Genomic DNA, 27,370 nt, shown 5'->3' with positions numbered 1-27,370 from the left:
GCATTGTTTCCTTTCCTCTTCCCTTTCCTCTTGACCCCCCCCCCCCCCCCAGCATCAGATCTTCTTTTCTATAAACTCTCTCCCAATTTAAAGGACAAGTTCACCTTTATAAACATAAGGATTGAGAGAATGTAGCAATATTAGTAGAACACATCATTGAAAGTTTGAGGAAAATCAGACAATCCGTTCAAAAGTTATGAATTTTTAAAATTTTTGTGCAGCAACCGCTGGATGAGAAGACTACTGCAGTGTATGAATAACTTGCGTACAACAATATAAGGAAAATATAAAGAGAATTTCACAAAATTCCATCTTTTGAAAAAAGTACACATTCCCCTGACTCGTTACCGACAAATGTTATGGGCAATATTATTCCTCCTGCCTTTAGAAAGAGGCAAGTCAAGAGCTCTTTTATTATGCGAAAAAAGTGAAAATATGTTGAATTTTCTTTTACATTTTCTTTATACTGTTGTACGCATATGACTCACAAGCTGTAGTAGTCTCCTCATCCAGCGGTTCCAACACAAACATTTTAAAAATTCATAACTTTTGCATCGATTGTCCAATTTTCCTCAAACTTTCACTGATGTGTTCTACTAATATTGTTGCATTCTCTCAATCCTTATGTTTATGAAGGTGAACTTGTCCTTTAAAATACCTCCCTAACCCAGCACACATTCACTGCAAAAGCCATCTGAAGATTCTACAAATCCTGGTCGACCACATTTTGTGAAAACATCTTCACTTACCTCCATACAGTGCTCTGCTCAACCGAAAGGGTCAGTGAGAGCAGATTTAACTTAAAGGAGAAGTCCGGACGATTTTGAAAAAAATTAACCAAAATCTACATAAATAAAGGACCATAATGACTAAGTTTCATTGAAAAAGACCCTCCCAACTCGCCACAATCGATTTTTTAGCATCACTAATTTTGAATCGTAACCGTTCGATTTCTGTACGCCGGCGAGAAAGATCACGTGACAGCGTGACGTTTCATCCTCACATTGCTTTTTGCTTGGAGCGTCAGCTGGCTCGGGGGAGCCCTGCTTGAGCAACGGTGATACGGGCCAAGCGAGCGGTAGTAGCGTACCGCTCAACAGTCTCTGACCACACAGCGGATGCACGCGGCATGATCTATTGCTTCATTAAAGAAATGCCGATGTGTCAAGTGTTAGGGTGTTGTCAATACTTCAACTTTACTAGTAAGTCTTCAAATTGAAGAAATATTTCGATTTTAAATTGATATCTATCCACGATACTACCTTTACATGATCCTGAATGCTACAACACGCAGCCCGATTACGCTGTGTGTATTGGGCTGCTGGTCGTAGTTACCGGCGCGGCGCGGCGGCGGTACCAAGCTGGCGCTGGCGTTTCTTCCTCGGTTCAAGTTACATGTATACTGTCGTATTTTATCACCGTCAGACACACTTTTCAACAGTCTCGGACAACAAAAGAGGCAATAATTCTGACATTGACAGACTGATTTCAGATTGTTCACACTCAGAAGTCGAAAAAACGATCGCGGATTGTGATAGCACTTGGCAGCAGCAGACGTAAATGTATGCCTGCACAGCCCGACAACAGCTAATGCATTGTAAGTGATGGGGTGGACACTAATAAGTACGGCAGTATTATAATACATACATATTTCAATTTAAACGAAAATGTTATAGCATTGCAACTATTTTACATTAATCTTTGAAGATTTTATATAGATATATAACGAAGATTCTTTGAATAAAGGAATACAGCGTTTGGCAACAGCACTCCTAAATCGGTGTACGGTCTCCTGCAGTAGCGCCGACAAGGCACACCTATGCAGGCATGCAGATACCACCCGCAGTCAGCAGTGCAATGGGAGATCGATGCGTAGCTGGGCTTCGCTCGCGGTGCTCTCAGCTGAGGAAACTGCGCCCGATACGTCACGCGCAATGCATCCTGGGACAGATAGTACGAAGGGCAGCTCGCGACGGATTCGAACATGAAGAATTACCTTATTTAAAAAAAAATATCATAGTAAATGTATCTGATGGTCTTTTCTCGTCGGGAAAAGGGTAATAGGTTCATGAAATATTGTTCTTTACACACGAAACGGCTGATAATCGTCCGGACTTCCCCTTTAAACTAATCCTCGTATTCAATTAAAAGGTGCAAAAATTCTCTTGCATTAGATAGGTTCAGACAGTGATCCCTAACTTTGAGGATAAGCTCGTAGTTAAGTTAAGGCGCCAAGTGTTGCATAGTTTCTTTCATCACAAAGTCAGTCATTTCGTCATGAAATGACAATTTTGAGACAAAATTGACGTCACTTGTCAACGAAAAAACAATTTCATCACAAAATTGTCATTTCATGACAAAATGACCGATTTAGGGACGAAAGAGACCATGTGACACTTGACGCCCCATACTTAATTACTGGCTTATCCTCAAAGTTAAGGATCACCGTCTGAACATAACGTATGAAGGGAAGTCTTCATCAAATCCCATCTAAGTGACAGGAGTACCCAATTACCTTCAATCCCATTATGTGGAGACGACTGTTACTAGAGAAAATGGCAACTCACATTTCATACTCCTATGGAATGGGCACTACACAATAACCTCTTTTTTTCCCCTGGTTTTCAAAACACATAAGCGACAGCCCAGGGTTTAATTTTTAAACTCAAATTTCATTGGCAATTTCAGCTGCTACAACAATTTTTCAAATGATATGCTACATGTATACCGTGGTGCGAAAAGGAAAACAATCTCTGGTCTGCTGTTCAATGCCCGCTCTGTTCGACACAAAATGCCAGATCTGCTAGCTCATATGGCTACAAACCCGGTTGATATATTGTCTGTTTGCGAAAGTTGGCTCAACATCACATGCGATACAATTGAACTAGGTTTTCCTGACAACTATGTGATCTTTCGAAGGGACAGGGAAGACGTCCCAGTTATGCACGGCAAAGGTGGAGGTGGTGTTCTCACGGCTGTTAATGCAACACTCTGTCCACGTCGCCTGAACATGTTGGAACACCCAAACCTCGAAATGACCTGTGTCGAGATTGTCATTGGTAACTCAAAGTGGCTCTTGGTGTCCATGTATCGTCCACCAAATGCAGCAGCTGATACATGGGAAGCTTTGCAAGAATGCATTGACAATGTCCAAAGAGTATCGTCAGATTTCTCAGGTATCCTACTTGTTGGTGACCTTAATGTGGATTTGCTGAATCGACACTCACCTGATTCCACTCGTCTGCTGTCCATACTTAACACATTGGATGCTTCTCAACTCGTTAGTTCTATTACTCGGCCTTCACGTGACGATCCTATGTCTGGAACGTTAATTGATCATCTCTTTACCAACCGCCCTGATGTCTTTCTGCAAGCAGATGTATGTCCAAATCCGGTTCCGAGTGACCATCATGGTGTCTTCTTTGAAATAAAGTCTACAAAGATGTTTTCGACTAATCCTGTAATTCGTGAGTTCATGCTTTTCAACAAAGGGGACTTTTCTCATCTAAATCGCCTACTGCAGCTCGTCCCATGGAGTCTATATCTGGACCCTGATGACACCAATGCATCCTGGGAAGGATTTTTAGACATCTTTGACGCCGCTGTTAGGGATGCAATTCCCAGAACCAAGAAACGCTCTACCAGATTCAGACCTTGGATTACTAGAGAGATCAAACATATGATCAACAGGCAACGCAAGCTGTTCAGAAGAGCTAGGAGGACTGAGCTCTCGAGTGACTGGTCTGCGTTTCGTGCAATTCGCAACCAGGTGAAATACCACACCAGAGCGTCGTATTGGCACTACGTCAACAATATGTTCTCTCTCCCTGACAACCGTAAACGGTTCTTTGCATTTGTCAGGGAAAGGAAAAGACACTCTCCTCCTCCGGTTCTTGTAGTTGACGACCATGTGATCAGGAACCCAGCTGATATTGCAAATGGGTATCTTGCCACTTTTCAAAGATACTTTACTGGAGGCCAAGAGGTACCCGCTGAACCTCCAAAGTGCCAGTTTCCCATAAGTTCCATGGAATCACTTGACATATCTGTAGCGGATGTCTACTGGAAACTGCTCACTCTCAAAGCCAAAAAAGTTCCAGGGCCTGATAGGCTCTCGCCAGTCCTACTCAAGGAAACAGCTCCAGTATCAGCTCATATTTTGCAGCGGATCTTCTCCATTTCTCTTTCGACTGGTTCTGTTCCAACATCCTGGAAGCGATCAAATATCATACCAGTGTTTAAGACAGGCAACAAATCTGACCCGTCCAACTATCGACCGGTTGCTCTTACCTCAATAGCTAGTAAGATCATGGAGTCCTTGGTGGCCAGAGCTATAGAGGACCATCTCGCTTTAAACTGTCCGATTACAACTGTCCAACACGGATTCAGGAGGGGGAAATCGTGTGTTACCCAATTACTGCACTTGACGAACGACTGGCTTCACTCTTTGGAGGGCCCACATGCCTCACCTGTAGATGTTCTGTTCCTCGATTTTTCCCGTGCTTTTGACAAAATGCCTCACGATATTCTCTTACATAAGCTCTCCACTCAGTACAATATCACCGGAAAGCTCTGGCACTGGACAAAAGATTTCCTCTGCAGACGTGAGCTGCGAGTTTTGTATAGAGGTGTCCACTCTGACTGGTCTCCTGTACCGTCCGGGATCCCCCAAGGAAGTGTTATTAGGCCCCTGTTTTTCAACATGTTCATTAACGATCTTCCTGCCATTGCTTCATCAAAAGTTGCCCTCTTCGCCGATGATACGGTGTTATATCGACCAATTCAATCTGCCAGGGATGTCGAGGATCTGCAACTTGACCTGAATGACGTGTCATGCTGGTGTACCCGCAACCGTATGGAAATCAATGTCAAGAAAACAAAAGTCATGCGAATCGCTGGAGCAAGGAAAACGAATGTTGCCTTACCTTCGTATTTCATACAGGGAGTCCCAATCGATGTTGCTTCTGAAGTTAAATATCTTGGTGTGGTGATCAATCATAGGTTGTCGTGGGAAAGCCATGTTAATTACATAATTTCTCGCGCCAATAGATTGTTGGGCCTGATTAATTCCATGTCTTCCGGCCTTACATCATCAGCCAGTTTTACCCTGTACAAATCGCTCGTTCTGCCAATCTTGGAGTATGGCTTACCTGCATGGATGCCCTACAATCGGAACTTGTGTGACCGACTTGAGGGCGTCCAGCGCCGTGCAACCCGAATGATTCTGAAGCAGCGTAGACAACAAATGCCTTACCCTGAGCGTCTACGTACCTTGAACTGGTCCACATTGGAGTCCCGCCGCACATACCTCCTACTGAGCTTCATCGCCAAAGCCTTGCATCGTTTCATATTGTGTGACGACATCGTGTCTACCATTAAAGTTGTTACTCGACGCCCATATGATGTACGTTTCCAGCATCTGAAAGCTCGCACACAAAGACTTTCAAAGACAGCCATGCACCTTTTTCCCATTTTATGGGATCAGCTGCCCACGGACTTGCGCACAGATTTTGTGCTTGTGAACTTTACAAACTGGCAACAAAGACTGAAATCACATGTCTCTTCCTTTGATTAGACTGTAATATTTGTATATCTAAAGAATGTATTTTTTGTTTGTTTGTAAGGTATCAAATATGGCTCATGTTACCACATCGTGACTATACTATTTGCCTGTACAAAATTGATCTTTCGTCATTGTTACAAAATGTGTAGCCATGTTAACAGCATATTTTGAATGAAAATCATAATGTTATTGTGAATTTATTTAACTCCCTCAGCATTTGAGCAATTTCATTTAAATTTTGGCACATGTGACAGCTATGAAATATATTGTGTAGTTGTGCAAATTTCATTTTCCCCCATATCTTTTATCTTCATATCAAACATTGTGTTGCCATGGTAACAACATTCCTTAATGAAAATCATTGTTTATTTCAATACCTTACTCGGGTTATGAGCACTTGAATTGAGATAATACATGGCACACGTGACTACATGCTTTATTAGTGAGCAGAGTGTACATTTTGTTCAATGTTGAGCGATACATTGCCATGGTATTCTTTTTTTTTCTCCAATAGAAAACATGCAGATGATCATTACTGGTTGAGCTGTCTCCATGGGTGTTGGGTAGGGGTGTTACTCACGTTGAGAGATAGTTTTAGTTATCTATGAATTTATTATTTTTCTTTCTATCTTTCGCTCTTTCTCTCTCTCTCTCTCTCTCTCGCAGTTCTGTTTTGATATCTGTCCAAATATAATGAAGTTAAAATGAAATGTTGTAAGGGAATATAGTTTACATGGAAATTTCAAATTCATACATTGTTCATTAACTGTATGCATTTTCACACGCAGTATAGGTTTTGATGTCGGTAGTCATTTAAGAGCTGACATACATATATGCAATGTATAATTTTTTTTTCTTAGTAGTATTTTATTTAGAAAATGACCTCTGATATCTGAATGGAATAAGAAAGATTGGTAGGTTCACATATCTCAAATTGACACTTACAAAGAAACAGTTGTTTTGTTTTTGTTTTTTATGTATGCCTGTTAATGAAATTTGTATTTTTTATATTGTAAACTGACTGTTTTGAGTGCACCAGGTGGGTTGGGGAGGATGGCCTGAGGGCCTAAGTCATTTAGTTGGCTCTTTCCAGACCCGGGCTACCCAACCTGGTGCCCCCTTACCACTCCAACGTACAATTTTCTGATTTCGAAAAATGTATTTGTGATTGAAAGCCAAATAAAATAATAATAATAATAAATAAATAATAATATACACTTCTATTGAAGAAAACTCTAACACAAATGATAGTTTGTGTAGCAGTGGCGTAAAAAATGCACAGCAAATTGCGATGCAATACCAGGAAAATTATTCCCTGCAACCGTTGGGCATTCTTTCACAAGCAATCTTCAAGTTTCAAAAATTGCATCGATGGATAGCTTAAATCAGAATGTACATTACTGTGAGAAACTTCTCTATTCCAGGAACATCCCCATACTCTGTTTTAGACATCTTTTACACTTCCTATATAACTATCAGCCACACATGCCAGTGACAGATATCTGATAACCAATAATTTCTACTTTGCGTGTCAAGTAGAATCTTATCGTACCAGCATATTCACACTACCTTCAATTACACATCTTTTTCATAATCAGACACCACACCAAATGAGTATAATATTAAATGAGCAGAGTTTGGTGTGGTTTCCAGAAGAAATACACAAGCTGCAGTGGAAAAAGAAAAAATTGGAAACTGTCTGAGAGCACTGCATGATTCAACCTACACGTGTAACTACATGACTGTGTAGCACCAAGTGTTTGAGACACACGTACATGATGATGATCAGTTTGACTGATTACCTCATTTCATACTGTAAACCCACAGGCATTCTGAAATTAAATCTTCACTTTAATATATCCGGAACCGTCGCATAATTACAATTGTACCAGTTTAGTGGATTCTTTATTAACTTTTTTATTTGTATGTATACATACAGACACGAGAAAGGAAAGTCATTTGGGGGTCACACAAATTTCCCCTCCAAAAGTACACATTTCTTAAACTTAGATCCCCCCCCCCTCATTTGCGGCCGTATCTTTATTTTTTGTTTTTGTTTTTTGAATGTTTTCTTTGGATGGTGATTTCCTTCAACACAACATGGCCTTCAGCAGCATGAATTACCGTTACCCCATCCCATCATATATCATGTTCACAATCAGCCTTCACATTGCACACATTTCCTTGACTCTGACATTGACAAAGTCAGGCATATATGGAAATTCCAGCAGGGTGGATTTTGATCACGTTCACATTTTTTGTCTGCCCTGCAATGTAGAAGGGAGCTTTTCTACTTTATAAACGACATTGAAGAAATGAAAACAAAACATAATGTTCAAAACAATGTACGTGTATACACACATATACACACAGGTTGTAAATGTAGATTCACATGGGGACAAACCTTACAAATACCTCCACGATCTCAGGTCTATTTTGAGAAATACAACCCTCCGTCCTTACATGTTATCACTGCTATGTTATTGCAACTCCACAACAATTTGATGAGGCCACTATATCCATATTTCTATAGTTTGTTTCTACTTCCAAAAGAGGAAATGTGATGAATATTTGTGTTCTTTTTATGGGACTCTCACAAGAAAATGACCTTATGACCTTGATATCTACTAAAGAACTTTGCAGACATGATCACACCCATATCATTATATAGTAAAAACATCAAATCATTAATCACATCCTCTTTGCACAATTTGGATTGGGAAGCTCACTTTGAACAACACATTCTGACCTCGGACAACATAATGCTGCACAGATTTTTTTTTTCTTCCACTGAAAAAAAAACCAAAACAGATGTAATAAATGACATTCAGGCATGGGCCCTACAGAGTTTGTTCAAAAGTGCAGTCACATGTCCCACACTGATTCACTGCACCCAAACACTTGTTGCTGCTTGGATAGGAGAGTTGGAGATTAAAAGTATGCAAATGAGATAATGGGGCCAGAATCAGACAATCAGACAATCATACAGGAATTGGTCATTACCGTTCATGTCAGTATACCAAAATGGTATAAGCAGTTTTCATTTATTCTACACTTAACTCTTCACGATCACTACAGTTTAGACATGGCGTAAAGGAATTTTTGGGCTTTGATACAAAATATCCAATTTAGGAATGTAATATCCAATTTTCATTCATGTGGCTCATTATCCAGTGTGATCATGTTTGCTTCATGATACAAGTGTAGTTGAACACATGGTCACACGACAAATAGGACTTCATGGTTAAACAGCTATCAACATTATGTGGCTTTTGTCAAAATTCATTATACACATAATGATACAAGGTTGCACTTTTACAGGTTCCGGCAATGGTTTAGATGTAACTGAAAAAGCACACATTCAAGCATGCCTAGAAATATGAAATATTAGCCATGTTTGTCTGAAGGACACAGGAAAAGAAGCTTTGATGTGGGTAGGCACTGTTAATTCCAAAATAAACATACAAAATAGGTTTGCCAAATCATATCTGAAGAAGGTTCGGGGAATATAATCTCAACCTCATGGAGTATTTTGGAGTGCTCCTATAACATGATAAAGCACTGCATGTTAGAGTATGTAATACATACTCAAGATGTTTTGCACACTCATGAATTTTGTTTATTATATAATGTATTTTCTATTGCAATTATTTTCAGTAAGTATTCATATTAATGTTTCTGTTGGAGAAAGAAAATGAATCAATGAATCAATAAGTGCAATTTCAATTCATAATCAATAATAATTCATACTGTGAGTAGATTAACACAGTGCCGTTTTGAAATGGCGTTATATCTCCTAACTGCCATGGTCAACGTCCAGTATACACAACGTTGGTTACAAAAAGCGTGCGCACCAGTTGACTTCTACTTCCTACATTGAATGGCGCACCTTAGCACCTCCGCAGTGGCAACACTCACATCACAATTATATGATGTTTCGATAAACATGGCACCCGAGAACTACGTTTCAAACCACTTTCAAAAATGTCACTCAAAACGCATTTTGAAACATAATTCTCTGTCTTGAGTTAGATAAACGCAGCCTACGAGTGGAGTGGAGAGCCTTGGTCGAGGAATGAGCAGGTTAATAGAATTGGAACCCCTGCCACAACTCAAGTCGTCATGGAGACTGCAAAGAAACAATGTAATGAGCACTCAGCAGAGTCTGCAAACAACAGCTGCTCATTGTGGCCAAGTACAAGCACAGCAACAGACAAGGGTACCGCACTTTATGCTGTGTTCAACTATGCTACAGTGTTTACACTGTAACATTATACATACAGTACATTGCCTCATACCAAGAGGGTGGGGCTCCCACCTCACTTGCTCACACCCTTCCTAATGCAAACAATCTGCGGTGTAATTTCGCTGTTCTATGTGATATTGGATGCCATCATCTTAAGCAAAACCAGTTACAAGAAAAAAAATAAACAATCCCTTTCAATTTGCTGATATCTATGAGAACATATGTGCAAAAGCACACTGTGCTTTATATTATGAAACAACTTCCAGTGCTCTAAATTGTACAAATACTTCGAAGACATTTTAATACTCAACGTAGGAAAACTATCTGAAGATTCAAAGATATATTTTTAATAATTTCACAGGGGCCTTGTTAAGTACTTCTGCTTGTCGCCATTGCAATGGAACATGTTTGTTGTGAATGCAATAATCATAATATAATAAAAAGTAGTAAGGTTATTTCTCAGTGGCAAAAAAAACAACCAATAAATAAATAAAATCATGAAGACTGCTTCTGTTATGGTTTTAATCAGAGTACGAACGCGTCATCCCTTCATTTTTTTTCTTTCTAAACTGATTGGAGAGTAACCTTCATGCTGCATCTGTGCCAGGCGACAAGTGTATTTGCTTCACGGGATGACCTCTTTCTATATCAGGTGGAGGGATGACAAAAGCCACTTATCCACTAGGTTTAGAAAGTACAGTGACCTTTGTTTGACACACAACAGTCTGTCTACCTCATACCTTATTTCACAAGTTAAGGAGACATCTGAAGTTTAACAGCAGTAAGGACTTTGTTTTGTGATGTAAAAAAGCAGCATAAATTCCATCAATGATCTTGTCAGTAGTGTTCTTCGATAATGTTGGACACAAAAAAGAGTATTTTGCAGAAGAAAAGGCCTCGCTTGGAGAGAAGAAAGGCCTCGCTAGGAGAGAAGACTATGCATTCCATACAGCAAGTTTTGGCACTGATCTTTCACATTCAGACTGCAAAACACTTCCTTTCACAAACAGGGACCAGGGGCCTGCGTACATTGTAGCTCTGTGGCAAAATCTCCTTCCGCTCCCCACATACACAACAACAGGTTGGCATTCTCACTGGTTCTTGACCAGGTCAAGACAAATCATAACAAAGTCCATGGAACTGTGCAAGAGACTGCACAGTGCACAGAATTGGGAAAACACAGTCACTGCAGCACCCTGGAATGATAAATATTGCATTACTTAAAATGATTCCATGTTGGCAGACCCTTTAGTCTTCATTGTCTGGAAAAGATTTTATAGTTGCTCAATTTTGTAGTATTCCGATATTCTTGCATTACATTTTGTATAAGTCTACTGAAATAGGCCTCATGATACCTCAAACCTTTAGCTGAATTACTGAAGAAATAAATGACTTTCAGTGCAATTTAATAATGCACTGCTCTTCATTCAGGGGAGGGAAGGGAGGAAGAAGTAAGAATCACCTCGACTAGAATACAACAAAACAATGAGAAATGAGAAATCAGCAAACATTATACATGTACTACACTTTAATAAGTAACTGAGGGGCACTGACTTCAAAATTTTTAAGGAGCACCTGCATCTTCCTGAATGTCAACTTACATGTATGCATCACTATGGTGACAATCTTCTTTGGTTTAAATGTAGTCATTGACTTAATGTGTCATCTTGACTGGATATGATACAGTCACATGTGTGTATCCTTTCTTATGCCTTTAGCAGAATTCCACAGAAAATGTGTCGATCAGTTATTCATCACATTACTAACATCTCCTTACCACAACCCAGTGAGGTGTACAGTGTATGTTTGGCAGCAAGGAATACAAAGATGGCAACTGCTTTTCATGCGCACTGATGTTATGTCAAAGTTCATTGCCAAGGCTCACATGATCATAACTCTATCAATATTTGCTTTGTTTTCCTCAATTTTTTTTTCACCTACTGACAGCCCTTGTTTCAATGCTTTCTTGGAATATCAAGTTATCCGAGGGGGTACGGTAATCACCCCAGAATGCACTCATCGCCTCGGCATAAATATGCCTCATCGTGTCAATATGGGACCCGCCCAGCTGTGCGTAGGCAGCTCATGGTGCCACAAACAGCCACAAAGCAAGAAAGAAGGTGGACGGTCTGTCAGACCCTGGGATTCCATGTCTCCCAGAGAGGATTAAGAGATCTTGAGGTCAAGACAGCTATGATGTTGACAAGGATGTTAAAGCAACCAATGTTCATAGGATGTTGAATAGCAATGTTAATCATGTTCATGGGATGTAATGTTCAGTCCATAGATCTGAAGTTTATAACAACTGTTATTTACTAACTGATAGAAGAAAAACAAATATGATCAAGGAAACAAATGATCTGAACAATCGGACAAACCTTTTCCACGTGACAGCATTAGCATTTCGAGAAAACTGATTTTTACCAAGGAATAGGCATTTTATAAAAAATGAGCAGACCCAACTTCCATCTGTAATTTGTACATTTGAATGCATAGCAATTGAAAATGCAATGCCATGTAATACATTCAATCATTTGTATCTAACGGAGTATCCTGACCATTTCAATATGTTTCCATCATCAGTGCTATCACATTATTACTCCCACTGATGTCATCACTGTGACTGTTTAGTGCTTTATATTCAATTATTCACAAAACCGTGCGATGAGGAAAGACACTAAATGGTTTCTTTTCATATCCACAAAACAAATTATTAAGGTCAAAGAAAAGTAAAAAACAGTTGCATGATTATCATCCTACAATCTAATTTGTGCAACGGTATCTTGTGTTTCATCACCAATGGATGGAGTTTAATAGATCTATTGAACGTGTCAACTACTATGTCCTTCCTTTTATAACCCTGTACACCTGAGAGTTGTGAGCGTGCATTTTAACCCGTTCCTTACGGGAACCTGGTGGCCTGTGTATTATGTCTATGAGGATTTCAGAATTCAGTAGGAAATAGGTTCACTCAAGCTGTCCCCTGGGGATTCTGCAAGGCCAAAATGCCTGCATCATAAAACTTTATTACCACACGCTTGTTCTGATACCTGTGAATGTGACAGGTAAGGGCTACACGGGAGTCACATGCATGAATAAACTATAAAGGATGAACATAGATAATCTTTAAAGGCAATAAATCAAGCTTGTGGCAGTTTGCTTTGAAAACATGCCCTGCTTCCTACTGACGTTATCCATCACAATCACGAATACTAATTAGTTTGCGGATGGTGGTGTCGTCACCGCTGCATTGCACAGAAATATTAACTCAAAGTTCACTTTCATTTTCATATGAATTCAAAAGGAAGTTACCCTTCACATTAAAATTTTACTCAGAAATTTTGATTTGATAGTAAAAACAACCTGAATAGGGGGGTTAAGCTGCTAAGTCACTCACAAGAGATTGGCTTTTATGGCATTTTCATATATGAATTATTCAACGAATTCACATGAAATTTTCAAATGTACCACACAGCAACTGTCTATTTTTATGGCACAAATGGCTTAGCTCTGTGCATGTCTTCATGAATATTTGTTTGGGGGGGGGGGGGGGGGGTTGGGGTTTTTTTTTTGGTGGTGGTTGTTGTTGTTGTTGTGCTTTAAATTAGGTTGAACATGAGACTGTCCATCAGACATGTTATCAAATGCAACATACAAATGTACTCCGTAATAAGTCTTATTCAATATGGTCAAACCTGCCTCAAATACTGATGGTCACTAAAAAGTGGTCTCATTGCACAGACTGCCTTTCCTAGTGGCATCTATGACAGCTTGGATGATACAGGCACAATTACACGAAAGTTGATTTTCATGTGGCTGAGAAAGACACATAGACTATGGCAGTTGACAATCCCCCCCCCCCCCCCCCGGCTGCGCAGCCCCCCCCCCCCCCCCCCTCTTGGGAGGGCAGCAGTGGTTACTATGTGAGGGAGCGAAGCGACTGAGCCCAAGCAATCGGAGGGAACGGGGGGGGGGGGGGGGGGGGGGGGGAGGGGAGGATGTGGGAGGGGGGAGTTCCCCCCTCCCACCGTGAGAACTTTTTGCATTTTGATTCGTAAATTTTTGCATTTTGATGCTGTAAATGGTGCAAACTGATGCATGTTTTTGAGTCTTTTATCGACTTGAAACGGCCCCACTTGTTTAAGGTAGCAGGATATTTTGATGTGGATATTATTGAACAATTTGCCTATAAAGTGGTAGCATTTAAATAAATTCGTGTATTATTGTTACAATGAATTTCATGAATGCTGTCTGTCAAGCAATCAAACACAAAAAGCATGCATAAGAGGGTGTAGGCCTACATAAGGGATATTTCTCCTCCCACACGAAGGTGATTTTACATTTTCAGACCTGAAATTCAGCGATCTGCTTCAAACTTTTGCTGCAATACTTGGAATTTTTTTCTAGCTCCCCCACCCCCCCCCCCCCCAAAAAAAAGATATTAATGGAAATAATTTGGACTTTTTTTTTCAGGAAAGTGTTAATAGCAAAATGACGGCATTTAGCGCTTATTCCACGTGTGCATCATCTGTGTGTATGTACAAAGTCTAATGAGGTAGAAGGGGGCATCCCCCTCCCACTCGACGGAGCTTTTGCGTTTTTAAAATCAAGATAAAGCGATCTGAAGCACACTTTCTGTGAGAAATTCAGGTAGTGTGATTTTCCCCCCGATTTTTCCCCTTTCTTTCTTTTCTCTTTTCTTTCCTCTTTTTTTTTCACGAACCAAAAGTGGGGGGGGGGGCTGCAGCCCCCCCCCCAGTTCCGCGGCCCCTGTCTGTTGCTGTGAGTTAAGGCAAACAAGCCAAATCGCGGACACAGGTGAACAACTATCATCTTTTAGTGATATCTTTTGTGTTTTTCATGTTTTATAAACTCATAAAAAAATCACAAAAAAGCATGAAAACGACCAACAAACAGAGCAACCACTCAAGATTAGTGTACTGCAGTATCACTAGCTTGAATTATGCATGCAAATTCCTTCATTCATCTGCCCTCAAGCACATTAGCACACTGGGCAAGTTTACATTGTTCAATGTTAACCTTGGATGTATTGTTCCTGCAGCTTTCATCTCGCCTTCCCAGCCTTTCTAAATGAGTTCCTTTTTTTAATCCACAGAAAATCCATCAAAACATACCATAAAACAGCATGACAGAGAGGAAGTGCTTAAGTTAATGCACTAGAGCTGCTAATGTTTAAGGCACGGGATATCTCATGATGACTTTGCTAATGCTATCACAAAGAAATACTTTCTCACAGCTGGTCAGAGTCCATCCTCTTTATTCATATGAAAGGTCATTACCAATTAAAGCACACACTTCACGCCTCACTAATCAAGTCCATCCCTCACAAGAAAATCATATGATTTGGTGTTATATCACTTATTCCTTACTATTCATGTTCACGCTATGTAGGGTACATGAAAAATAAGTAAAACATTTTTTTTTCTCTCTCTCTCTTTTAGACCTGAGTTGTTCACATTATTCAAGTTCTGCTTTGTTTGCACAATTTTCAAAGGTCTTTCATTCATTTATTGGATTTCTGAATTCTTTTACTGATTCTTTACTCGGCTACAAAGATTTAAGTTCTTCTTTTTCTTTTTCTTTCAAATTGGCAAATTTGTACATTTCTTTCTGATTTGTGGAGTTTGATAAATTTATTCATTCCACTCCAATCTTACTCAAATGGGAAATTCAGGGTAAATCAAAGGTTCGAATTAAATGATGAGATAAAAACTTCTGCAACAAAATGCTTCCAGGACTCAGCAGGTTAAGCACATATTATGATCTTGAAGCTACATGTACATTATCAGCCTCAGGCAAATAAGCCCATTCTTTAAAAAGAAATTTTAAAAAAAGCATAGATCTTTGGTATCACTACAATACTGATTGTATTAGAATGATTATGATTACTACTAGCACAATATTTACTGCCACCACCACCACCATCATCATCATCATCAGTTATCTTTAATGTGAACTATTCAAGCTTTAGTTAAATCCACATAAAAGCAGATAAGATGACATCATAGCTTCACAAAGCTGTCATTTGCTCTAACTTAGTAAAATATATTTACCAATATTCACTATATGATAACCACATCATTGAACTTTCTTTTCATTTATTGTGATCTAGGAGATATAAAAATCAACATTATTTTTCAATTGTTTCATTCCAAAATGTCCATTATTTCATTTTCATTTGTAGAAAAGTCAGTCATGTAATTTGTTTTCATAAGTTTAGTTACAATAGATGCACTATACATTACAAATATAACACAATTTACAACATGACTAAAACATTCGGTTACTGGCGAGTCCCCTTGTTAAACCACTGAGTGAAGTCCCTTTGTGCCACAAGCAATTATTTAATCCTGGAGAGCCTTGTTGTAACAGTCAAGAGGTTTCAAGTGGTTATAACGTAACTTTATACAAAGGGGGAAAGAAATCACATACACTTGAACATGCACAGCTGTATGCACATCACAAGAAATTGTATGTCATTACCCACCTCAAACATTGAACAAGCATGGAGGTTTACTGCATGTTTATGATCAAAAGCAATAAGAACCTGCATGAAAATAAGGCATTTAAGCCTCTTGGATATACTTCATGTTGCAACAACAACTGCAATGATGACGATGAAGCTGATAACAATTCACATGTAAGCAGACAGCCCACCATCTGTCAAAAAAAAAAAAAAAAAATTAAAAATGTTTCAAAGTCAAGTATGATGTAATACTGTCAAATATCACTATCAAACCACATTGAGTTCCACATTTTTAACAAATTAGGAAGAAGCCTGTAACAGCTACACAAAGAAAAAAGTAAGGAAAGGGGGAATGGTCACATCTTAAGATTACACACCTTTGAGCATGTAGCCATGTGCATATAAAATGCAAAATCTGCTACACATATCTCGGTCACTGACTACACTCTTCTACGCTGACAAGGGCTGTCAACTGATTCATATACACTAGCATGTGAGGGAAAAGACTGTAGAGAAAAGTGAGTTTTAACACAGAAAGTGGTGTTGCAATTCTGTACTTCTCTTATTTGCTCAAATGGGGGCACTGCACCAGCCAGTTTAGAAATAACTGTATCTTGAATGTGTCTCCATTCATCTGGCAAAGTTCTTGCTTGGGTGCTTTCATGTGATTGTATCCAGAACAACACTCACATCTATTATTTATGCTAATTATTCTTGATGGAAATCTACAAAGCATCTTTATATCACAGTCATGTTTCACTCCTCTTTCAGTACAGCCACACCTTTTCTCTTCTTCTTTCTAATCTTTTTTTTTTTCTCACTAAATACGTGACTCGACTCCCAGGGTTACATCATCTCGTGCCTGGAGTTATTGATTGCCGACATCCAGATGATGGCGAGGATCAATGGTCAGCCTTGGTGGTGCTATGGCGGAGGCCAGCATCCACGCGGAGTCCAAATTTAGTTGTTGGCAGTATCGATGTGCTGGAGCTTCTTCCAGTGACTATAAAAAGCCATTCACTCATAAGTGCAAAATGTGTTCAATTCATCCCCCTTATTCAAGAGTCTAGATACTGTTTATATTCAAGGCAACACCCTTCCCCTTAGTATGCAACTGATGACATGAATGCCCAGGAAGTGTACCCCTTTAAAACATCTTCAACGAGTTTACCCAAGAGGTGATTATGCAAGGAATGCCTTGAATCAAGCAGAGAGAACAGGAATGAGCTGTCAGGGCACCTTAAAAAAAAAAAAATAAAATAAAATATATATATATATATATATATATATATATATATATATATATATATATATTGCTATTGTCACGGCGGCTAAAAAAGTATCATCATAATTATGTGTACACACTTCCCAAAAACAGTACAACAACATTTCAATTCACATAGAATTGCAACATTGAAAGCAGTAATCACACATTTCTTCTCAGCTAAAAAAGATGGATATCGCCTAATAACAATTGTACATTTTACCCAACTTTAATACTTTTATCAACGAGCTCCCTTGTTGATAAATGTTCTCTTACTGTGACATACAAAATGTACAGTAACCATTCAGGCACTGTCTGTGTCACACCTGATACAACTCAGTGTCTCATTACGGTTGTTTGTTTACTTAATTAATTTTCAGTTTCTATGTAGGCCAATGGCAGAGCTCTGAGGATATGACATTGTCACCTTGACCACCAGTAACTAGCATAGGTGCATGTGACAGCTGAAAATATTTATCTGTATGATGAAAATGGAAGGATAAAAAGAAAGTGAAAGTTTCTACCATAATATTTGCTGAATTTCAAACTATTCATCAAAGTCAAGAAGGAATACAAATAGAGTGGTGCTTTTCATCACAGGTATCTCCTGGACCAAGAATTTACCTGTGCTGCACTTACGATCCTAGTGCCGTTGATGTCATGATCTCTCTCAGGGTGCGTTTATAAGATTTTTCTCCTGGCCAGAAACAGTGTTTTGAAACACTGTTTCTGGCCAAACAGTGTTTTGAAACACTGTTTCTGGCCAAACAGTGTTTCTAGCAAGAAAAAAAAATCTTATAAACGCTAACCGTGATTTGAAACAGAACGCACAAAATAGTGTGTTTCAAAACAGTGTTTTAAAAATCTTATAAACGCAACCGCGATCTCAAACACTGTTTTGAAACGCACAAAAGTGTTTCAAAACAGTGTTTCTGTAGAAACAGTGTTTCAAAAATCTTATAAACGCAACCGCGATCTCAAACACTGTTTAAATGACGTCACAATGCCTTGCGCGCACCCTGTTTGACCTTTTGACGAGGAAAAACTGCGCAGAGTGAGTTGTGCAATGGCAGTCTGAGCGAGAGCCCCAACACGCTCGGAGAAAAAATCTTGTAAACGCTCTCCTGACGAAACATTGTTTCGAAACAGTGATTCAAAACAGTGTTTCAAAACAGTGATTCTAGGCACGCAGAATCTTTAAGTACACGGCCTCAGAGCGAGAGCCTGAAATCTGCCACGCACAGAATGGTGTGGAAATAATCAATACACTGCCTGCCCACTTTCATCACAATCCCTCCCTTCCTCCCTCTCTCTCTCCAGGGCATTCTTAGAAGCCGTGCTACATCGCTATTCAAACACCACTAATCTATAGATATACAGTACACGTGGTCATGAATGCACCCTAGATCCATTCAAAGTGTTCCCATGACGACTATTACATTGATGAGTCCACACACAAAAAAAAAGATCAGGGGGGATGTATAGCACAGCTCCACAGAGCCATCTCAAATGGGGAAAACACTGTGCAGCAAGTCATTGAATTTACGCCAAGATTCTGGAGAAGGTTGCCAAAGAATTTGTGCGGAAAAATTCTACTCTAAAAAACGAGATGATTAATGCGAGAATGATGAAGGATTTTAAACGACTACTCAATTCTATCCCCTTATCCTTGCTCCTTTTATACTTCCTGCCATTCCTCTTCCATCTCCCTGATGCATCTACTTCAATAGCGTAGAATTGGGTCACTCACTGAGCACATTTGTTACTGTAGGTCTTTGGAGTAAAGGCCAACTACCACACATTGTTATGTGTATTTATTGTGAAGTCCCCTCGTATTCTACTCCAATATAAAAAGGAGGGGACAGAAAAAATTTGAATGCTGTAAATACCTTGCCAAGCCATCTCCATCTTCCAATTCAAGTTCTTTTTTTCCTTTCTTTTTCTTCCTGTTGCCATGGCGACTAACACACAACACTGTGGCAATAAATATTCAAAATGCCCATGGCAGATAGGTACTGTAGTCACCAACCTCTATGATATACAAGTACATATCAACATGTTTGTATTACTGAAACTCCAACAAGAAGCAAAACCCTTTTACAGATAGATGGTATGAAAACAGTTATTATTCTAATGAGAGACTGTCATAGAACCAGCAAATAAAATGCGCAAAGTGGTTTGTAAGAATGAAGCATACAGACTTCTAAGTAAAGAAAAAACAAATACATGATACCTCAATGTCTGCTATTGAACTATGACTGTATGTCCTAGTAACACACAATCTGCTGCTGCAAGCTTGTGATGAATTCAAAACTTTAGACAGGAAAGATATTCCTACGATTATGAACAGACCACCCACAAGTAAGAATTTGTTGCATACCATAATGTACTGTCACTACACACATGAATTGCTTAAAACTTATAATTGATGCCACCATTTAGCTTTGGTAATTGTTTTTTTTTTTTTTTTTAACAGATTCTAGATGATCATGCACATACCATACATTCTACATTGCACACTGTGCAGATCAGCAATAAGAAGTGACAATTATACTAATTTGTTCACTACTACAAAAGTGTAAACTACTGAAAAACAAGCTATATTTGCGGCATGAAATGTTCACGAATTGGAGCCGACGACCTTTACCACAGCATGAAAATTTTGCAAATTTCCACTGGTATTCAATGCATATAGTGCAGACAAAAACTTTTGTGTGCATTTTAATTTCGCGAATCTTGGCTCTCACGAAATTCACAAAATTAAAATCCATTCGAATATTCCTTGTTTTACAATATTTGCAAAGATACATGTGAATTTAAGACTAAGATTTATCTCAAATTACATCTAGTCATGATGCATACTGTTAAGATTAAAATTCAAGATCAAAATTTTGGTCTCAAGCAACGTTCAGTTGCACTCTCTCTACAAAATATCCTCTTACACAGGATTGTACACAAAAAGATATGGCTTACACGTACACTGTATTTCTACTTCTGACTATCCTTACGCTACATAGTGGGCTTGATGTCTACATGTTGGAGCGACATGCAGCAGTGAGTCTCTGTCCATTTTCAGCAGACAGATTTTCTAAACATGAAGAGTTATTTCATATTTATTTTCATCTTGACAGTATAAAGTCAACGTGGCTGCACTAAGCATCCATCACAAATGACCGGGTGCTGCAGACAGAATGAAAAATAATGTCCCCCTTTTGACATTTCTAGTTCGGGCACGGCAAACCTTTTTTCCCCCCACTTTGCCCTGCGCACCCGTGTTAAGACATCAGGCTGGTATGTTTATAAAGCAGGGTTCACAGAAAGGGCCGGCAGCCATTGCTGGAGCAAACATAGTGTGGCTGGCTGGCTGGCATTCAATCAGCGCAGTGCCCTTAGACACCCGCCTGATGGTAAGGAGGAAGCTTTGCTCAAACACAGTAGGGACAAAGAAAGGGCACTGACAGTGGCACAGTCAAGAGTGGTCAGGAGTGGTCAGGAGTGGTCAGTCTATCAAGCCATGAAATGGGTGCATCAGAGTGGGATGCACTAATCAGTGAAAACTGACAATTCATAGAAGAGTAAACTTCAGCAATGTTACCCGACAAAAGCAATGGCACATTGCAGACTAACCAAATCACAAAATGGAGTATATACTACCATTTTTTCAGACAACTAAAGTCCTGTTAATTATTCCAATGCCCTGAGAGAGGTTATTCATTCACATTGTTGGAGCATGCCATAACGTTATTAATATCATATTCTGTTTGAAAAGACACAAATTAGCACCAAGTGTAGAGTTTGTAATTACAGCAAGACTGTAAAATGTAACATTTGTCTAGATATTGATATAAGACATCATTAAATGTGCTTCACATTTGTAACAAAATAATCACACCACTCCAATCGTGGTCGCTCAAAGTGGATTGTGTGCTTCCTTCCTTTCTACTTGACCTACCATGCATAAATTTGTGTCATCTTCCGTATGGATTTACTCATCTTCATGCAGGTTCACACTTGTGCTAGCGTTTCTCCCCATCATGGCCGAGAGACTCAACCTCCTCCACATTCTAATAGCTAGCTGACTCACACCACAGCAGAAGGCACTACCACCGCCACCGCAGTGACGCTCTTTGCAGCCAATCAAACCAATGACACAGCACAAGCTCAGTCGGTGAAGGTTCACCAGCTAGTGCATCACTAAGTCTGAAAATATCACAAGCATGGCTTATCTCTCCAGCCGAAAGTTGCCGTTTCTCACATGACATGCACACTCAGCAAATGTCAGGCTGTCAAAGAGGTGTATTCGACAATATTACGCATTTCTACTCCCATCACAACTTGCTAATCATGTTGTCACCATTGACAACCATTACCATGGAGACCTGCTTGCATAGTTTCAATAATATTACGTGGTGGTTGTGGAAGAGTTAAGCTTAGAGCTCAGGTTTCCCACAATGAGTCATTAGAAGAAAAAGAGATCATGAAAAATCCCCAATTCATTTTTTTTTTCAAAATGAAATAAAATAAAGAAAAAAAAAACAGAGTTCCAAATTTTTACTGTTTCTGTGAAACACGTTCATCCTTGTTTACCATTCCCATCATCTCTACATGACCAGGGAACAATCAGGCATAGAAGATGAAGCTGAATTCCATTCCCTTCATTACATGGGAGAAGGGGGTGGGGATATGTCTTGCCAACCATTGTCCAACTATGGAACTGTTGCCTTATCTTTTAGTCCCATTATGGATTGTCTTCCTGAACACCTACCCCCCTCCCTACTCCCCCCCCCCCCCTCCCCCCCCCCCCAAAAAAAAAAAAAAAAAAAAATTGCAACCTGTATAATTCAATTCACAGCTTCCCCCTCTCAAATGATTCTCAACACTTACAGACTGTGTGGTTATTGGGGACAACCTTTGCAAACAGTGATAGATGCAATAATTTGATCGTGTCAAAATGATCTGCTCTGCAAAGGTTTTTATAAACATGTAAGATATATAATGGCACTGCATGCATGCAGGCACTGCCAAAAGAAGTCATCAATTATTGAAATGTGCCAATGCTTGCAGTGCATCCCATGCAGTTGACCAAGTTTTAGCCTGCTGCACTGGGGCAGGTGTGATGCCATCCAAGACGACATCTCCTCAGCACATAAGACTTTCGTGGCAGGCTGTGGACAAAGATAGTTTGAGGAGTTTGGGGAATGGATGGCTGGTTGATAAGCGAAGTAGTGTGATTCACAAAGCCGTGCCCACTCCTTCCAAAATGTCAGCTCTGGTGAAGGTCGTAATGAAGAAAACACATACATCCCCCGTTCGCCAGACGTTTTAAGTCGATCCCCTAACACCCCCTGCCATGCATGAAGAGACGATGCGGTGATTTTCAACCCCAGTCGGGCAAGGCAGGGAAGCCATTACATTTAGAGAGATAAATTACAGGCAGCGAAGGCCTCACTCCTCAGGCACAATTATCAAAAAGAAACTAGTTAACTGGAACCCAAGATAGCAATTTCCCGCATATACTAACCTACTGAATTCATACTCAAGGCATCACATTAATTGGCGTGTGGGTGTGGGTGTTGGGGTGGGGGGGGGGGGGGCTTCTACTTGTGTGAACAGTAACATAGCCATAGACTGTCTCACTCTTGAGTACAAGAGCTCCCAGGTTATGACAATCAATATCTGAATTCAAAGAAACCATCTATACAGTCAGACTGCTCACTATTCATCGTAATCCTGCCTGGATGCTGGTGGGAGTCTGTGCGGCAGCAGCATCACCCCTGGATGACATCCCACGGAGGCATCAAAATCTCCGTAAATGAGGACTCCAACCTCGCTGGCAAAAAGACAACTCATGGCAATGAGTAGTCTTGAGTTCCTAACCCTTGTCCTTTCTTTCTTCAACAAGATGGACGAATAGAAGTGGGAAATGGAAGGAAGGGGGAAGGGGGAGGAGGGATGTGTTATACTCAATGTGAAATGATGATAGTCTCTGTTCAATAACTTCATTAACAAGAGGGCAGGCCTATGTAATATCACCATGGCAATATCACTTCCAGATGAAGTCAACTAGCATTATAATGAGAATATGACTGGAAGCCAGGCTAGCAAAACTGGTTCATCCATAGTAGCTGGATAACATGATCTGTGCAAATTATGCTAATATGTCACAAGCATAGCATACAGAGGAAATCAAGCAAAGTTTTCTTTCCAGGAAAAGGCTTATCACAACAATCATATAAAGTGTTTTTATAACAGGGAATACAATTGCTGTAGTGTGTCATGATCATAATCCTTGTAAATGAATGCAAACTGAGAGGTAAATGTACAGAGATACAGTTGACAAACTTCTACTGCATTGGGTGTTGCCCAATGTATTACAGATATTCAACATTTACCCTTATACATACAGTATATCATTTCATCAGGTTCTTCCATTTCAAAAATGGCTGCTCTTTCAGACACAAAGAGAGTAAAACAACCATTCTCACATCCAAAATATACACCCTTTGAGCGAAATGTAATGTGGCTCTGAACGATAAGATGGCTCATTTCTGTTGTGTTATTTTTTTAGAACTCTAAACATGTACAAATGTATTGCCTACAATAATTGCAAATACACTCTGAAACATGCAAGGCAACACAAACACCATTTCCATATATGCCTATATTCATGATGCTCACATTTTGAGCACTGACAGCCCAAACTGTCTTCCTGTAAGGGCACAAACATTTTAGATGGATGTGGCAGTTTAACCTGAAATGACTGCAATAATGAATACAAATCATACTTTTACACTTAGCATAAAATGAAACATTAACAGAAACTAAGCCAGTGTGTGAGCAGTTTTGCAGGTAACAACTCAATATGTTTCTGTTCAGTATGAAACGCAACTACACTGTGAGATACAGGTACAAACTCAAGATAAATGTCGAACTGAATGGAACTGATCTGCTTAACGTGGCTGCCAAGGAAGCGATAAATGCTTGTAACCAAGCAATCGAGGGATCAACAGTTTCAAGTCCCCTTACAGGACTACAGTAATGAGGATAAAGTGCTCTGCCTACATGTACATTTGTATGAGCACAACCTCCTCTGCCATGGGACCCAAACCAGGGGGGCCTCAGGATTGATAGTCCATGGTCTCTAGTACTGAGCTGCAATCAGCTTTTATAACTTTCACATTGTCAGACTGTACATCCCTCCCTACGACAATAGTCATTCTGATAATATGTAAGCTGACTTATGGGCCCGAATCCACGAAGGTGGTACAATTGAAACCATGATTTAAACCATGGACAAAGACCATAGTTTTTTATGGGGCGCCAAGTGTCGCATGGCCTATTTCATTACAAAATCAGTCATTTCGTTAACGAAATGGTCATTTTGTAACGAAATAGGCCATGCGACACTTGGCGCCCCATAAAAAACTATGGTCTTTGTCCATGGTTTAAACCATGGTTTCAATTGTATCACCTTCGTGAATTCGGGCCATGGAGTCAAGAGCAGGGGAGAGCTAGCATCCCAACCATTTCTTCCCTGTGCCCTGTAATATTGCATATCAATGCCCAATCATGTTGCATCATTCAGCAAACACACACACACCACACACACAAATATAATACAGTGTATGCATGTGTGTGTATTACATAATGAATATTATGATTACATAATAAAGAAATAATGTTTGATATAAAAAAAAAACATAACTATAAATGTTACTACACATTAGCCGCCGTCACACTGGCAAAAGATCGTGAAGTTTAAGATCATGGTCGAGATCTTTTGCCAGGTGACTGCGGCTATATCCCTAGTTTGAGTGGGAAGTTTCATGAAAAGTTTGCAGTCAAACTGGCAAAACTTCGAGATCTGTAAAGATCGCGAAACTTCTCTATCTTTTGCCAGTGCGACCACGGCTAATGTTTGATAATGCTTCCCTTCTGCACTAAAAATCATCTCATTCGAAGGGGCTGTCAATTTTCAAGGTGGAACACCCATAGAATTTCACCAGAGCAGCTAAAGTATTATAAGTCAGCACATAAGGAGCCCCTCCCCACCCCCCCCCCCACCCCTCACAATTGTTGTAACACATGCAGAGCATTCTGAGACACAAAGAGTAGCATGCCTTCTTCATAATACAGAGAGCTTTGAGACATAACATCACGCCTGTGTTGAATGTTTAATGAGAACAGGAAATGAATCCAAGAGTGTATTTCCATTTTCATTTCATGGCAAAAGTGGACGATTCTTTTCCTGGTTTTGCTCCTTGTGACACGAACCCTTTCTTTTGCTTCATATCGAAGTCTCAGATGCAAATTTATGCATCTACTCAATAATACCCAAACTTTGGCTAACTTTTTGACACCAAAATATTTCTATTAAACATCATTCCTCCACATCAGCAATGAATCGCCATGACAAAAAGACAATTTGTGAAGGACATCATCTTCAACGAGAGTTCTTGATCGATTTCAGAGGTTCTACTTGCCGAGTCTAAAGAGGATAACATTTACAGAAGGTCGCCCTCTTTGGTGATAAGCCCCTCCCCCTAATCTTTACAAACTCAATCTCCACCTGGAAATGACCTTTGTCATAAAAATCACATGTCATGTATCATCATCAAACAGTAATAAACCAAAAGAATGACCTTTTGAATGTTTGCACTAAGACTTTGAAAAGCTGAATTTCAAATCACCTTGGATTAAAAAGGGTCTAATTCACTGTGCAAATGTTGAATGGTCCTTGAAATTTGACCGATGGATACTGTAAAAGCTGTTCTTTTCGCGAATTTTGGCCGCGAATGTAACACACGAAAATATCGCGAACAGACAGGCATTAGTGCACATACAATATCCTTGGTGTCAAATCGCGAAAACATCTTGTGAAAATATCTGTGACCTCCTCAATCGCCAAAATATCTGTACGCAAAAATAACAACTTTTACAGTAATATCTAACCACGCGAGTTGCAATGGGAAATTATTCCCCGCCCACTGTGTGCTACTCTACCAAGGAGGGCTACTCCCTCCAAGGCAGAGGGTGGCCAAACTGTCTGCCAGTCTAGTGGTACCTTGTCTGGTCTGTTCCTCCAGCAGGTCTGTGTGCAGCGCCATGTAGCGTTCCTCGTCACAGATAGCCTCAATGCGGGCAGCCTCGGCTGAGAGATGAGTCTCCTCATTCCAGCCGGCCCGGTCAAACTCCGACAGGTCGTGGAGGTGTCCTCTTCCATCATATCTGGAGACAGAAAAAAGAGGAGGGCAAAGGGGAAAAAGAAAAGAAAAAAAAATGTATAAATTTTTATTTCTTAAAGATTTAATTCTCCTCTGTGAAAAGCACAGAAATGCGGGACCCTAGCAAGCCTTGTCTCCATCAATGTCAGTAATAAACAAGGAAAAGTAGAAATTACGCGGTGCGTAATATATGTCCCTGCCGGAAGTAGCATTTTGTAGCAAAATGTACAATACAGGTCACAAATCAAGGTCATAGGTCAAAGAAGTCAAAGGTCAAAATTCTGTGTAGAAGTTTTGAAGCCCTCACCTAGTGCCATCACATAGGCCTAAAGCAAACAGAATCGAAATCGGGTTAGAAATGGCGAAGGAGCAGCATTTTGTAGCCAATGTACAATATAGGTCAAAAATCAAGGTCAAAGGTTAAAGAAGTCAAAGGTCAAAATTCTGTGTAGAAAGTTTTGAAGCCCTCACCTGCTGCCATCACATAAAGCAAACAGAATCGAAATCGGGTTAGAAATGGTGAAGGAGTAGCATTTTGTAGCCATTGCACAATAAAGGTCAAAAACCAAGGTCAAAGGTCAAAGAA

General features: G+C 39.8%; 1 protein-coding gene across 1 annotated transcript in view; it reads right to left on the bottom strand.

Annotated features, from left to right (window-relative positions):
• The window catches only part of LOC139718016 (uncharacterized), a 91,746-nt gene that overhangs the window by 43,378 nt on the left and 20,998 nt on the right, over window positions 1–27,370 (bottom strand). The window contains exon 2 of the mRNA XM_071629507.1: window positions 26,625–26,788. Coding sequence (XP_071485608.1) covers window positions 26,625–26,788 — 164 coding nt within the window. The remainder of the gene's footprint in view (window positions 1–26,624; window positions 26,789–27,370) is intronic.

The sequence above is a fragment of the Diadema antillarum genome, unplaced genomic scaffold (genome assembly GCF_040938485.1).
Source record: "Diadema antillarum isolate AM-2024a unplaced genomic scaffold, OU_Dant_1.0 scf00000008, whole genome shotgun sequence".
NCBI classification, from domain to species: domain Eukaryota; kingdom Metazoa; phylum Echinodermata; class Echinoidea; order Diadematoida; family Diadematidae; genus Diadema; species Diadema antillarum.
Note: the sequence above shows the minus strand (reverse complement) of the source record. Positions and strands in the feature narration are given on the sequence as shown.